At 36.0% G+C, this 13,668-nt stretch overlaps 1 protein-coding gene across 3 annotated transcripts in view; it reads right to left on the bottom strand.

The window, feature by feature from the left end:
• Positions 1–13,668, bottom strand: part of LOC140742944 (serine/threonine-protein phosphatase 2A 56 kDa regulatory subunit gamma isoform) — an 85,325-nt gene that overhangs the window by 20,862 nt on the left and 50,795 nt on the right. For all 3 annotated transcript variants that reach the window (XM_073074030.1, XM_073074028.1, XM_073074027.1), the window contains 2 exons: positions 8,390–8,589; positions 4,950–5,153 (listed from right to left, as the gene is read on the bottom strand). In XM_073074030.1, the coding sequence (XP_072930131.1) occupies positions 4,950–5,153; positions 8,390–8,589 (404 nt within the window). The remainder of the gene's footprint in view (positions 1–4,949; positions 5,154–8,389; positions 8,590–13,668) is intronic.

Below are 13,668 nucleotides of genomic sequence, written 5' to 3'. Positions count from 1 at the left end.
GAATTTAGAGTGCCTCATGACACTTTAATATTACAGGGTTTGAATAAGATAGTTGTCTATACAGAAAATAGTGACGCAGACACAATTAAAGTACACCGTTCTGAGCATAGATCTTTTGGTAAAGAGATAGACATTCCGGAACAGATAGCTGAAATAACCAATAGTATAGGATATTTATATGTATACAATTTGCAATGCCAACCTCTTACCCTCTATTCAACTTCTTGTATAGCTCGTGGTCAGATCGATAAAAATTGTTCAAATCATTTCGATACAGATTTAGATAACGATAATTTAAAGCATTTAGAAGAAATTTTAGACAAGTTTAGCCATTGTTTTGACGACGACTCTAGAGTCGGCGAATGTGATGTTATGATGAAAATTGAATTGACAACTGAAATACCATTTTATTATCGTCCTTACCGTATGTCACTACAAGAACAGAACATAGTTCGTGATATCGTACAAAATTTAATTGACAAAGATATTATTGAACCAAGTAATTCTCCTTACGCTAGCCCAGTTATACTAATTCCGAAGAAATCTGGTGAATATAGGATGTGCATTGACTATCGGCAACTAAACAAATTAACAAAAAAAGATCGTTACCCCCTTCCGGTTATCCAGGATCAGTTGGATAGATTAAGTAGTGAAAAATGGTTTACAAAATTAGATTTAGCAGCTGGCTTTCATCAGATCAAAATGCATCCTGATAGTCGTAAATATACAGCATTTGTAACGCCGTTTGGACAATTTCAATATAAGAGGATGCCTTTTGGTCTGGCAAATGCTCCAGCCGTTTTTCAACGGGCCATAAATCTTTTACTCGATAAATCTAGATTTGAATTTGCTACCGCTTATATTGACGATATTCTGTTGTTTTCCAAAACCGTGGCGAATGGTCTTGAGCATCTTCAAAGCACTTTGGAAAAAATTAGCAAATCCGGATTAGTATTGCGACGCGAAAAATGTTCATTCTTAAAAAATCGAATTGAATATCTTGGCCATGTCATATCTACAGGAGAAATACGACCTTCCCCTGACAAGGTAGAAGCACTACGTAACTTTAAAGAACCGACAGACCTACATGAACTTCGACGCTTTATAGGATTGGCCAGTTACTTCAGAAAGTTTGTTGTGTCATTTGCCAATAGGATTCGGTCTCTTTCAATACTATTAAAAAAGGACCAACCCTGGCATTGGGGACTTGAACAGCAGAATTCTTTTCTCGATATTAAAAATGCCTTATCTTCAGAACCGGTCCTTGCCATATATAACCCGGAATTTGAAATTGAACTCCACACTGACGCGTCAAGTCATGGGGTAGGTGGAATTCTATTCCAAAAACAGTCTCGAGGAGAACTTAAACCCTTAGCTTACTTTAGCAAGCAGACTACCGCCACTGAACAGAAATATCATTCTTATGAGTTAGAAGCAATGGCGGTGGTGCTAAGTATTCGAAAGTTTCGTGTTTATTTGTTAGGTCGGAAATTCACGGTAGTTTCAGATTGTCAGGCTCTTAGTGCTACATGGACTAAAAAAGATATGTTGCCAAGGATAGGACGATGGTGGCTGGAATTACAAAGTTATGATTTCACGGTTCAGTATCGGCCTGGTGCACGAATGCAACATGTTGATGCTCTTAGCCGCTGCGCTCTTCCTTTGCATCATATTACAGAACAAAACTGGATAGTTGCAGTTCAGAGTGAGGACCCTAAAATACAAAATATAATTAATAACGTTAATAGTACCGATTTTAAAGACTTGTATAAATTTGACGAAAATATTTTGTACCGTAAAGTAGGTGATAAATTCAAAATTGTAGTGCCTAAATCTGTTCGTTGGAGAGTTACTAAAATGTTTCATGATGATAACGGACACATGTGTGAAAGTAAAGTAATAGAACTCATTCAGCGTCAGTATTGGTTTGAAAAATTGAGAAGGTTTGTCACAAAATATATAAAAGGCTGCATTTCATGTCAATTTGCTAAAAAACCAACTGGTAAACAACGCGGCTTCTTAAACCCGATTGTTAAAGGAAATGTTCCCTGGCATACATGGCATTTGGATCATTTAGGCCCCTTCTGCATTTCAGTTAATGGTAATGCTTATTTGTTAGTCATTGTAGATGGCTTTAGTAAGTTTACTTGGCTACAACCCGTTCCAAACACCTGTTCAGTGCACGTAATTACTACTATGAATTTTCTAATACGTTTACTTGGACTTCCAACACGCATCATAACAGACCGTGGCAAGGCCTTTACTAGCCAGGAATTCCAAAATTTTTGTAAGTCAAAGCAAATTCAGCATATTTTAAATGCGGTCGCTTGTCCACGCGCGAACGGGCAAGTTGAGCGGTGCAACCGCACGATCTTACAGTCCTTAATTGCGTATACGGGAGAAAAAGATAGTGATTGGGAGCAGATGGTACCGTTAGTGGAGAGAGGAATTAACACTACAATTAACAATACTACACAAAAATGCCCCTTCGAATTAGTATACGGTTTTACGCCTAGGTTCGATATAGATATACCAAGAACGCAAACTAATGAACGTAATTTGCCTGAACTGCGAGCTCAAGCCCAATCAAATATAGTTGAATCTTCAAAAAAAGTTAAGCTTTAGATATGATAAAAATAGATTACCATGTGTGAATTTCAAGGTAGGAGATCTAGTTCAAGTACAAAGAAAAATAGTTAAGAAGGGTTTGACCAGTGGGAAACTGGTAGATAAATATGCAGGTCCATATAAAATAATTAAAGCGTATGATAATGATCGTTATAGAGTTGTATCTCTAAATACACGTGGTAGGAAATACAATAATGTAATAGCTGCAGATAAAATGAAAAAGTTTGTTATTCAGACTATTGATGATGATGACAGTGAAGAAGAAAATTAATTTATTAATAATATATGTAATCATTATATTAAACTTAAAAATAACCATGATATCACAAACATTTCAGTACAAGTCAAAATCTTTAGTTGCACGTCTCCTTGGTGTGTCCAGGTGACGGATTAAATAAGTTTCCTGGTGTGTCCAGATGACAGATAGTTTAATAGGTCTCCCTGGTGTGTCCGGATGAGAGATAGTTTAATAGGTCTCCCTGGTGTGTCCAGATGGTAGATAAGATAGGCAGGTCTCTCTGGTGTGTCCGAAGACCCCCTATTGCAATAATATCTCCATGGTGTGTCCGGTGACCTAGAGATGAAAATGCCTGGTGTGTCCGGCGGTAATGCATCGATAATCACATTGGTGTGTCCGGTGATTAATCGAAATTTTAGCCACCTTGGTGTGTCCGGTGGTCATATGAATAAATTAACGTATATAAAATATAATAACAATATAAACTTGATTTTTGTACGATGTTGGTGTGTCATAGTTAAAATTACGGGGACGTAATCTTTTATCAGGAAGGCCGATATGGTTTCCTTAAAAGTGTTAAAATGTGATAGCACAATTCTTTTTTTTTTAGTTACCAAATAAAAATGTACCCAGATTCCTTAGGGCATGATAACTGTAAGCATATTATAGAATTGTATGTGATAAAATTTCAGATATCGTGAACTAAAACCTTTAGCCCAAGAAGTTTACAAAGTTAATAATAAAATGAGTAAGAGTTGTAAGCATATTATAGAATTGTATGTGGTAAAATTTCAGATATCGTGAACTAAAACCTTTAGCCCAAGAAGTTTACAAAGTTAATAATAAAATGAGTAAGAGTTGTAAGCATATTATAGAATTGTATGTGGTAAAATTTCAGATATTGTGAACTAAAAACTTAAGCTTGAGAAGTTTACAAAATTAATGTTAAAATGAGTAAAAGTTGATTTAAGATTTAATTATTTAAACAAATGTTGAGAAATACGAGGACGTTATTTCATATTTCAGGAAAGGCCGAGTGTTAAGTCAATAAAAATCTATTATTATATTTAAATCTTGAATTAATATTACTCATTCGATATAATAATTGAAATACTAATTTAATCAATAGTTTACACAGATTCTAATTGTTGTTCTTATCGTTATGAAGATGGCGTTGTAACATTAAACTCACTTCCTACTAACTAGATGGCAGCACAGGTCGAAGGTGGGGTTGTTATCCGTCTTGGTAATAGGAAGGGAGATGGAAAATTATAAAAGCAGGTGCCTTAGGTTAAGACGGGTCTTTTGTTATTCGCCCGTGGTACTAATAAGTAAAGTACAAGGAATTACGTGGTGTTCTTATTTCTAAAAATACCCTCTAACAGTACCATTTTAAAACATGCAACATAATTGTGTAATGTACAACTAATATTTTATTATACAGTTGTAGGGGTAATCTTAGGGACGTAGCGTCATGCAAAATAATTATGTATTGCTCGTTGAATTTAAATATTAGCAATGAATTTCAGAACTAATATATTTTTGGAGACTCGACCAAGTGTATTCAGAACTATATTCCATCACAATTACAAAAAGCAAGACTGTTTTTAGAAAAGAACCGAAATTTTTAGATATTTAATTTTTATACCATGAAAATCTTGTACCGACAATTACTTACAATTGCGTAAAGTCAAAGTATTCAAATGTGACGTCATCAATCGTAACGTACATAAATCTACCTATTCGCCTGCGACAACACGGCATATATTGCGGACTTTCCCCTTAATGTCAGACATACCTAGTTAAAGGTCAATAATTATAGTTTAAAAACTATTAACCACGCTAAAATCTCACAACGAAAATCGTTCATCCTGGTTCCTGACGATCCTGATGAGGAGAATGGGACTATTATGAATGGAAATACTAAAATCGTGTATTGTCATCGGTTCTTGATAATTGTTCAAAATTTTAAATTAATCGGACCGTTCAAAGTGGGTAAAAATCGAATTCAAAGATTCCGTTACATACCATACATACATAGATAGATACAACCCAAGCTAATAAAAGCGTGGTAACAACATACCTGCAACACGAACTTTTGATCAATATACTTCTTGGCGATGTTTGGCTGGAAGTCCGGCGACTCGAGCAGCCGGAGGAACAGCTCGTAGACGAGCTGCAGGTGGGGCCAGGCGGCCTCCAGCGTGGGCTCGTCCTCCTCGGGGTCGAACTCCGCGCCGTTGGGGTTCGACGAGGGCGGCAACGTCCGGAATAAGTTGATTGCGAACTGAGGACAAATGTGAAAAAAAGAATAAAATGACTGAAGCCATAACTTATTAGTTTGAAATTTGAACTTTGTGTCTCAAGGTCCGAATTTCAAACTATTCGAATCCCCGACACGCACTGGTTTTACCAAGTTATATGCGTGTAAGAAATTAATTATTACTTGTTTTAACGGCGAAGGAAAACTTTCGGAAGAAATCTACACGTCCGAAAGTTCTTTAAAAAAGATGTTATACGCGAGTGAAGTCTGCCAATTCGCATTTGACCAGAGCGGTGGACTATAGCCTAAACATTGACAGAAGGCCATTGGCCATTTTTATAAAAGCCGTTGCTGGATAGCGTTGCAAAAATCTTTCGAAACTATCAAATTATTTTGCGAATATTAACACAGTTAACAATATGATAATTTTATAGGTGGTAGAACTCTTTGTGGGTCGACTCCGGCGGCACCACCGCCACACCTATTTCTACCTAATAACAGCAGTGTTAAGCGCTGCTGTGTTCCAGTTTGAAGGGTGTGGTAAGGGAGACAGAGTTTTCTGAGGCGTTCCAGCTCAGTCCTCAGGTGTAGCGGCGCATCTGTGGCCGACCTCAGATAGGAATATCTAATCTTATCTGGGGTTGATTAGAGATGTCCATGGGCGGCAGTAGCTACTTACCATCAGGTAGACTGCATGCTTGTCTGCTACTCTTATATTATAAAAAAAAAACGCGCAAACAAATTTGCATCTTTAAATTCAGTACCACGCTCTTCCATCACACTTAACCCGAATTGTACATTCTACGGCTATCCTATAACCCTAAATTGCTTATGCGTATGAAGATTTAATATCGTAGCCCTGTACGTGCGGGTTAGTTCGCCATTGTATAAAGCTGACGGCTTTCCCTCTACGCTCGGTTTTTGATTCATTCGAATCAGCTGGTCTATATTTGTGCTCAAAAAGCTTGTCTCGCAGCTTGTGTCTATAGTAATTGAAATGGAAATTTAAGCAAAAAAGGCTTATAGCCAATAGAGATCTCTCGAGGCCTGTTAATCTTTTCAACATGTGTTTGTTTAAATTACAAGTAATAAATTAATATTTATTTCGCACGTGAATAACATTTCAGCAATTGTCAATTTTTTATTTTAATAAACAAGGAATATATATATATAAAATTTGGCAATTTGTGTGGATTGTTGATCTAAGGGTGTGAGGGTGGATTGTGAAAAACGAGGGCGTTAGCTATCACTCCCCAATATCCTAATATTGCGGAAAAGTTTTACCAAAAAATTACCTTCGCCTATTAACCGAAAAAGTTCACAGCTGCGCCATGTTCTGTCGGCTATAATTAGATGAATTGTGTGCTTACCGATTGATTTTCTTCAGGGTAGTCCCTTAAGGGAATAGTGAAAGAAGAAAAATGAATTCCCTCGAACCTTTCTCGGTAGCTAACAAAATCCAAACTCTTTTATGAATATAAACAGTCAGTAAACGGTAAGAATATGATTATTCACACACATCGTATTAGCATCTTCAATGTTTACAGCATCCTTTCATCTCGCGTAACCCAAATTGCAAACGCTATGGCCAAATTGCGTTACGTGTATGGAGAGAATGAATATGTATGGATCTAATATCGGATTATATGGATATGTGGATGAATCGTCTATTTCATAAAACCATTCTAAAAACGGTCCTCTGGTGTAGGGTGAAGTTCGTAAAGTTCGTAAAGTAAATATTTTTTCCTTGCAAACTCATCTCATCATAGGTCGTTATAATCAGTATTTCTTTTTAAACCAATTGTTATAGAGCCAATTTGAATCAATTTATTACAACAAAATTGTATACAGTTTGTTTTATTATTAGCCATAGATTAGTAAAGATTACTCACTCCTAACAAGAAAATGTACCCAGTTTTGAGAATTGAAATAGTTGCGTAAAAAAGTTTTGCCACGTCTCCGTGCTAAAATGTCCCTAAAATATTTGAAATAATTAAATAATTATTGAAATAAATAGATATTTATTACGTAAATTACGCAGTATTAGTTATTTATTCGTAAATGTTCTCTAAAAATGTTTTTATTTGTCAAGAATAAAAAAAAAGAACTTACTAAAATAAGCCGTTTGTGGCTTCATTCAATTTCAAGGCGGCGAAGTATCTTTACTAATCTATGTTATTACCTATATGTATTTTCGCGAATCGATATTAATGCCTTTATATTTTACTCGAGCATGTGGTATTCGGCGCTCATTGTAGCACTTATAATTCGGACTTTTTTTCAAAAACCGAGGATTATTACTCAGTAGGTCAATGTAAAGCCGATAAAGACAAATCCACCCTCAACCCTCAACCAACCGTCGTCGGTAAAGAGCTTAGACTGTTGACGTCATGCGCTTTCCTCGCGGCGTGTGTAAACAATATAGCCTAGTATAGTACTAGCTTAGTACTAGTACTAGCATAGTATGTAAATAACGTACAAGTGACTATTCCATTGTAAAAACGCCTAGGTGCGATAATCTATTGCCACAAAATTTACGTTTCATGGTTTATTGTATTTGTAAGCTTAGTCATTTGTTTGAACTAGCTAGCGCGAGAATGCTATATTCTATAATACTTTCTCTGTCATATATTCTTTGAATGAACGAGATAGTGATATCCTTCCTTACCTACAATGTATGTCATTACGAAAGGCGTCTAGCAATGACGCGACGCGTGAAGCTGTTTATTTTATTTTCATTGTCAACCGCGGTCTGTGTGTTACGTCGCTTCTGTTTGGCCTGCGCTACAACTATACTATTTCAGAGTAAATCATCTCAACTCGAAGTAAGCAACGCTACGTTACTCAACCAATTATTAATGAAACTTTAAAAAAAACAACATGAAAGACCCTCTTGGTATACACCCGTATTCTCGTTAAACGAATTGTCTTGTTACGATACACAAACTTCCGGACAATCACCGTTCTCGGAAACAACTCATCCATTAAATGGGGCGGCCTAAGGATAAATCCATTTATGCTATACCCAAAAATTCTTGCTATATAAAGCTATAAATAGCTTTTTTCAAAGGAAAACAAAAATTTACGTGTATTTGTGATGCATAAACAACCGATAAAATTATTTTAATACAAAATAATTGGCAACTTTAAGCCCAAGAACGCTATGGGCAACGAATAGAAATACCGAGTTAAATAACAATTATTATAAACCAAAAAACTCTAAACGAACAGCTGATCGCAGTCGAAAAATGAATGCCTACCATATTAACAGCCTCCGGGTATATCGCCTCGGTGATGACGCCCCGCTGTGACGTCACGTACTCCACCATTTCCAGGAGGGCGGCACGCTTCACCTCCTTCCATTTGAGGTCGGAGAGCGGCTCGTCCGCGAAGTCGAACAGCAGGCAACACTGCCGCAACTTCTGGACGAACAGCTGTTCGCGTTCCGCCGCCGGCGCATCTGATGACAACCAATAAAACAAATTAAAAACAAAGTATTTATCATTCATGTATTGGGCACGAATTTCATCATTATTGTTTTTTTTAATTGAGCATTCAGCCCATCTAACGGTAAGTGATCACTATTGGCTATCTGAACAGTCAAGTTTTAGTCAACTGTTTTGTAAGACTTAAATATGATTACTCCAGATTACTCCAGATGATTGAATTAGAACGCCTCGTGACTCTAGCACACCATTTTAACCAGAAAACAAAACCGCTTGATACAACTATTAACAAAACCGTAACAATGTCAATATAATATCAATTTATGTAACATTATTGAAAATGACCTACTAAATCCTGGACCGTTGGATATGACTCTCCCACCAGAGCTTTCATGGAATCAAAGCAATATTACCTGCGTCATTGAGCCGCGATAAATTGGGTCAAAATATCCAATTAAGCGTATTCTCCGAAAACGGAATCGAGTGCCGCATCGAGTGTTCACGGTTCAGTTAAATTAAGCGTATGCACTGGTGACATAAATTTCGTAGAATAATTTCGACGATAGGAGAGTAAAGAGCCATATAAGTGGTAGGGGGGCGAATTTAATGAAGTTCACTGTCGAAAATGTCCATACAAAAAATTGGGATTGAATAAATCTACATACTTAAACAAAGCTAAGGGTGAGCTAAAGCAAAGGGTGAGCTATTAAACGGAGTCGGTTTTATGTTGAACTCTTACAATTTTATTTTTGTTGGACGATTAAGGTTGTTCCTTTAGAAGACGAATTAGTTCTTCCGCGCAAAAAGCAAAGTATAAATAAGTATATCAGGAAGACGCTTGTTAAACTCACAACCTCACACTAGGATTCTCAAGTGCCATGGACACATTGATATATAGACGAATACACCAACACCCAGACCCAGAACAGAATTCTAAGGTCATCATTTAGACATCTGTTCTGACCGAAAATCGAACCAGGAAGATCAGCGCCTCAGTACGGTGACTGTTCTGTCACGTGGGCCGTACAAAACTTGGGCGTACCATATGATTTTAGTTATAAGTATATTGAAATTCTGAAAGACCTGTATTCAGCAAGGACTATTAAGCATAGACATAGTAAGCATAGGTCGACTAATATATCTGATATTACATAAAGGAAAAGCACTGGTTATTGTAAGTGTACAGCAACTACAATAATCATGTCACATCGAGATGATTACGAACATAAAGTGCACGCTAAAGACGCGATAATGGTTGTTGTATCGTGCGAATTATATAACGTTTGCTCGGTCAATTTAACTTCTGCTAGTGGTTTGAAATTATTTCACCGACTCATACATGATGTTTGTGAATCGTGTCAGTATGTTTATACATAAGTATTCAAACTATAAAGCTAATTTGTTTATTTAGCACTGGCTTTTCCTTCACTTTATTCATATTTATAGTTTTGATTTATATAAGAAAAAAATATATTTGTACTGCCATTTTACGATGATTTGATTTACTATCCATTCACAACCACCCATACCTCAATATTTTTATTTGTAACTACGTCATCATTGTTCCTCTGACCAAAGGTGGTCTGACAAAGAACTTTAGCGACAAAACTTCCATTTGTGTCACGCTACATTTTTATTCATCTCTTACTATTTTCATTAGTCTGTACAAAATTACATTGTATGTAATAACTGGCAAACAAACTACCTTCCGACCTGTGGCTAGTCGGGGCCAATCATAAATAAATCCTTGGTATCGATTAGAGATGCATTGCTTCATCAAGGGCGTCATAGCACATTCATCCACTTGAAACTTGATCACATGAGCGCGAATATTGCTACTGAGAAAATGTTACTACTATGAAAGTGGAAACCCTTAGACCGAATTCCACAATGATTCTGAAAATAGGTAAATATATTTATATATCTAGATACTAGATAAATCAATATGTTTCTGGCCGTACAATTACTTATTAATAGTACGATATGTTTAGGACAAACGCATACAATGCAACACACTACATTGTAATTACAATATAATTCATTGTAGTAACACAAATAATCATTTTATTAATCAACCCGTTACTGTGTACACATCCCTTAAACTAGAATACATATACGCTAAGGCGGAAATAAGGTGGAATAAGAATACATATATGCTAAGGCGGATATAAGGTGGAAGCAGATTCGAACCTAACGCTAAGGATGGCTAAAAGTATATTGAATTCTTAAACTGACAACAAAACTACTATATTAAAGAGAGAATGCCTCTTTGAACTTAGTTCCTCTGCATATAAAAATCGACTTCGACTTCAGCTAGGACAGTCAACCTATGTGGAGGCGGTTACAGATGTCAATAAAATCCGTTCCACATGTCAACTTGACAATAAACGATGATATTTCTTTCATTTCATAAAAAAACCTTTCTACTTATTAAACGTAGTAATTAGTGTATGCAAAGCCTAAAAGACTTCATCCCACCCTTATTTCAGTTCGGTCTAAAATTAGCCACGGCCTCATGTATACGTAGCGGAATGGAGTGTAGGATTATGTACTGGCTAAATTGAATTTAAGATTCAACTCCATTGAATGATAAAGTGGAGTGCTACAATACTGTGCAAATACGAAGTTCACTTTTAAAAATCAAACAATGGAGATTATTTTATTTATAGCCACCTTCATTCTCCTCATATGAGGAACTCATGTGCAAACAAGTAATTAATTTAAAAAATCAAAAACCCGACTGCACCAAAAAGGCTGATGTAGAATTTCCAAAAGCAGTGAAATAGGCATTTCATTATTTTTATCCAGAAAGCCAAATACAAAGTTTCATAGTAGGTGTCTGCTTCAAAAACAAAAGATGTTCAAACAATATTATCCTATTTTATCCTCGTAGTGTTCATTTACGCTATATAAAGAACCTATGTGTAAAATTTCAGCACGCTTAAGTTCAGCGGTTTCCCTTTGCGTTGATCTCTGGCACAGCAACTTTCTCATTTAGTCAGACAGTCATCTCGATGTGTATATACGAGTATATATGTACTAGCTGACCCGGCAAACGTTGTGTTGCCATATAAATAAAAAAAATGTTAAGGATGAACAACCCTTATCACTTAGGTGTAAAAAAAAAAGATAGTGGCCGATTCTCAGACCTACTGAATATGTATATAAAATTTGGTGAAAATCGGTGAAGCCGTTTCGGAGGAGTAAGGTAACTAACACGAGAATTTTATATATAAGATATATTATATAATGTATATGTAATCTCCTCTTAATTTCCTTTATTTTGACACTCTACTCGATAGGTTTGGTTTACTTTTTTTAAAACGTGTTACTATTTTGCGAAAAAATTCACCATTTACGGCCTATAAAATATAGAACTTCAGTAAATCAAAGTTTCGGTCATTATTTTACCTCGTTAGAGGTAGTATTTCATTATTTTTATCCAAAAAGCCTGATACAACATGTCATAGTGTTTGCTTCAAAATTGACGATTGTTCAAATGAACTTTTAACCCTTATTTTACCCTCTACGGGGTTGATTTTTCGGAGGGGGATAAATAAGTGCGTCCTTGTTCCTATTCAGAAAGCCAAATACAATTTTTTATAGTAGTTGCTTCAACATTAAAGGATTTCAAAAAAACTGATTTCCCCTATTTTACCCTCTTAAGGGTAGAATTTCCAAAAGGCCTTTCTTAGTACTTATTCAAGCTATATAGAGAACCTGTGTGCAAAATTTCAGAACTGTAAGGTCCTTGGTTTAGGCTGTACGTTGATTTCTGAAAAATGAAAAAGTCATTTAGTTAGTCAGTCAGTCAGTCACCTTACTGTTTTATATATATACAAATATGTTTTTATAATCTCCGTTTCATTTCCTTTCATTTGATACCCTACTCGATAGGTTCGGTTAACTTTTTTTTTTAAATGTCTTACTATTTCGCGCCAAAAATCCGCCATTTTTATTTTTTTTTACTAACACCTATCTAAGGACACTCGGGTCGTTGAGACAAATATAATGACACTTTAACTGTTGAAATTCATCCAGCCGTTTGTTAGATCGGATCAAATAAAGAAAGACAAACATACAAGATACGCGCGAAAAACATAACCCTTCCTTGGCAGTCGGGTAAAAAATAAAAATTTGTACCCGATTTGAAAAGTCCTTCCTCAAGTAGTAAATACAAATCAGTCATAGTTATGTTAGAAAGTTTAATTCAAGCGTCAATTAAATGTATTAGTAACTATTACACCTAAATGGTAAGTTTTTTGTTTCATAAAATCAAATTATTTTCATGATATTGTAATGGCGCATGATTCGATATCAAAATGAAAAAGGTTTCAACGAGTAGATGTTTAGCCATCGAAAAGATTATTTTCATATACGAGTAACTAAAGACATACCTTTGCAGCTACTGATCTTTTGAAAATTCACTGACAACACAGCTAGTCGTTTGAATTATCACACTTTACTCGTAGATCTTACGGCACGACCTCACTTAAGGACACCAAGACATCAGTATCGCTTTATGGGTTGAGGTTAGAATCCGTTGAGGTTGGGTATAACAAACACGTTTTGAAACGTCCAACGAAAACGTAGCTCAATATGAGTAAACACTATTTAAGAACCACATTTCTCCCCATCACCATCTACTTAACGCAATCTTCGTTCACCCAAAAGTTTTCGATTTTCATCACAACGACAAAAGATCCGTTTGACCGTCCGTATGTGGCGATACGATTCCGGCATGATCACAACTCATTGATAGCGGGTATAGCTCAGAGCCAGGCACTTGCTCGCTTTGTTACGCACGATCGGTTACAGTAAAAACAATAATATTATTCCAGTGGCCACGACGACCAGTCGCATGGCAAAGACTATTGTGATTCAATGTCAAAACTATTGCGGAAACCAACCTCGAAATGAAGATATCTAGCGTATAAAGTACAATGTATTGTGCATTACAGCAATATGTCACAGCAGAATCCCAATCTTAAAAAAAGTTAAAAAATATTGTGTGTTGTAGGGAAATACTATATTAGTCCTCGCAACAAAAACCTCAGGAGTTGCAACAAATCTATGCCCGACCTCGAATATTA

The sequence above is a fragment of the Epargyreus clarus genome, unplaced genomic scaffold, assembly GCF_041222505.1.
Source record: "Epargyreus clarus isolate Ecla_fem2 unplaced genomic scaffold, WU_Ecla_fem_2.2 ptg000006l, whole genome shotgun sequence".
Taxonomy (NCBI): Eukaryota; Metazoa; Arthropoda; class Insecta; order Lepidoptera; family Hesperiidae; genus Epargyreus; species Epargyreus clarus.
The sequence above is the reverse complement of the archived record's forward strand: the minus strand, read 5'-3'. Positions and strand labels throughout refer to the sequence as shown.